The sequence below is a fragment of the Naegleria gruberi genome (assembly GCF_000004985.1).
Source record: "Naegleria gruberi genomic scaffold NAEGRscaffold_6, whole genome shotgun sequence".
Taxonomy (NCBI): domain Eukaryota; phylum Heterolobosea; class Eutetramitea; order Acrasida; family Naegleriidae; genus Naegleria; species Naegleria gruberi.
In genome coordinates, this window is record NW_003163321.1 from 5772 (window position 1) to 7523 (window position 1752).

The following is a 1752-nucleotide window of genomic DNA, read 5'->3' on the forward strand; positions in this document are numbered from 1 at the left end:
AAATTGGATTATCATACTCATATATATCAACTGAACTCCCTAACATCACAGTCAGAGCTCTCGGATCATGTTCTCTGTCCCTAATATGATTCTTATCAAACGGTATATTTGGGATCTTGACAACTCTAGTAGAATCTTCAACAATTACAATATCACCATTAGGTAAAAAATCCATAAATTTACAAGGAAATAAAGATTTTGATGGAATAAAGTTGTCGTAAACATATCCCATGTTTCTATCTTGCCATGCATCCTCCCCATGTATATAACCAGCAACAGTGGAAACAATACCATCATTTCCTATTTTTCTAATTCTGCACTGATATCCATTTGATGTCATTATATGCATCTCCAAAGAAGTTGGAGAAAACCCAATGTACCCATTTACTATCCTTTCTCCTGCCATTTGGAATGAGGATATATCTGAACCATCTCCACATTTATCTTTGAAAGGACACACAGTGAAATTTCCCATCACCATTGAAATTTGATCATTTTGAATTTTTCTTATGACAACATAGGAAGTCCAGCTTTCAAAAATGTACAAGACCTTTTCAATTGGATGAATTGTCATTGACAAAACATTTCCCAAACAAGCATTCACTCTCTTGACACTATTGACACTATAGTCAGCTATTTCACATCCAACCTTTAATCTCCCTGCAAAGTGATCTATTTTGCCGGACTCTGCATACACAATTCTCAACACGTTTTTTCCATTATATATACTGTAAAATACGATATCATTATTTGGAAGTCTGATGGTCTTGGAGCTCGAATCAAAATTTAAATATGCATTTGTAGCTAGACCTCCAATACCTCCATAGTCAATATTCATTTGAACATAATCATAGATTCCTTTTCCAGCAATTTTTGAAATGGTATTGGTTGTCAAGTCTATTGCTTTAAGCGAATAATCATCCTAACAACCATATAAGGATTAATACTAGATAATACTTACTGAAACAAATAGTTCATTTAATTGAAGATTAAACTGCTTTGAACTAATACCAGAATAATTAAAAGGAATACCAGTACCATAATAATCACGGGTAGAGCTCCCAATATACATCTCCACCTTTCTGAATGGATCATTAATATCAGCTTTAAGAATTCCCATGTTCATAGATCCCAATATAATTGTATTGTTTGAAATACTGAAGGATGCAATGCTATTGCGATCGTTAGCTATAGCAGGATAACATGAAATTAGATCCTTGTCCACATAATACATTTTCCCATCTTGTTTTTCGTATTTGAATAACCCATTCTTTGTCACAATAAAGAAACTGCCACTTTTCTCTTCTGCAAAGATAACTTTTGGCTGGTCATCAAACATATAAAAATTGTTCGCTAAAGCACTATGTCCATAATACACATAATTAGATACTTTGGTATTGGGTGAACTTATTACTGATACATATTCTGAGGTGCCATTCTTCAATCTAACAACCCCGCCATTACCAGAACTCATCGAATTCATTTGGACCGCCATACCCAAATAATAGTCACCATTACTTGTCCTATAAATTGACTTTGGGAACTTTGTCTCACCAAAATCATCTCTATAACTACCAAATGCTCCAAACAAGGTGGAAATTAATCCAGTTCTCTTGTCAATCATTTTTACAGAGTGATTATCATAATCACAAATGATAATGCTATCTGTTTGAGAGTCGTAAAACACTTCAGATGGATTGCTCAAACCACTATATATGGCAAGAACATAATTTCTGGATCCTTTAGTGCCTG

At 33.9% G+C, this 1752-nt stretch overlaps 1 protein-coding gene across 1 annotated transcript in view; it reads right to left on the reverse strand.

Moving 5' to 3' along the window:
- NAEGRDRAFT_46276 (uncharacterized protein) overlaps window positions 1–1495 on the reverse strand; it is a gene marked incomplete at both ends in the record, with an annotated part of 7262 nt that extends 5767 nt beyond the window's left edge. The window contains one exon of the mRNA XM_002681385.1: window positions 962–1495. Within this exon, the coding sequence (XP_002681431.1) occupies window positions 962–1495 (534 nt within the window). The remainder of the gene's footprint in view (window positions 1–961) is intronic.
- Window positions 1496–1752: the final 257 nt, after the last annotated feature.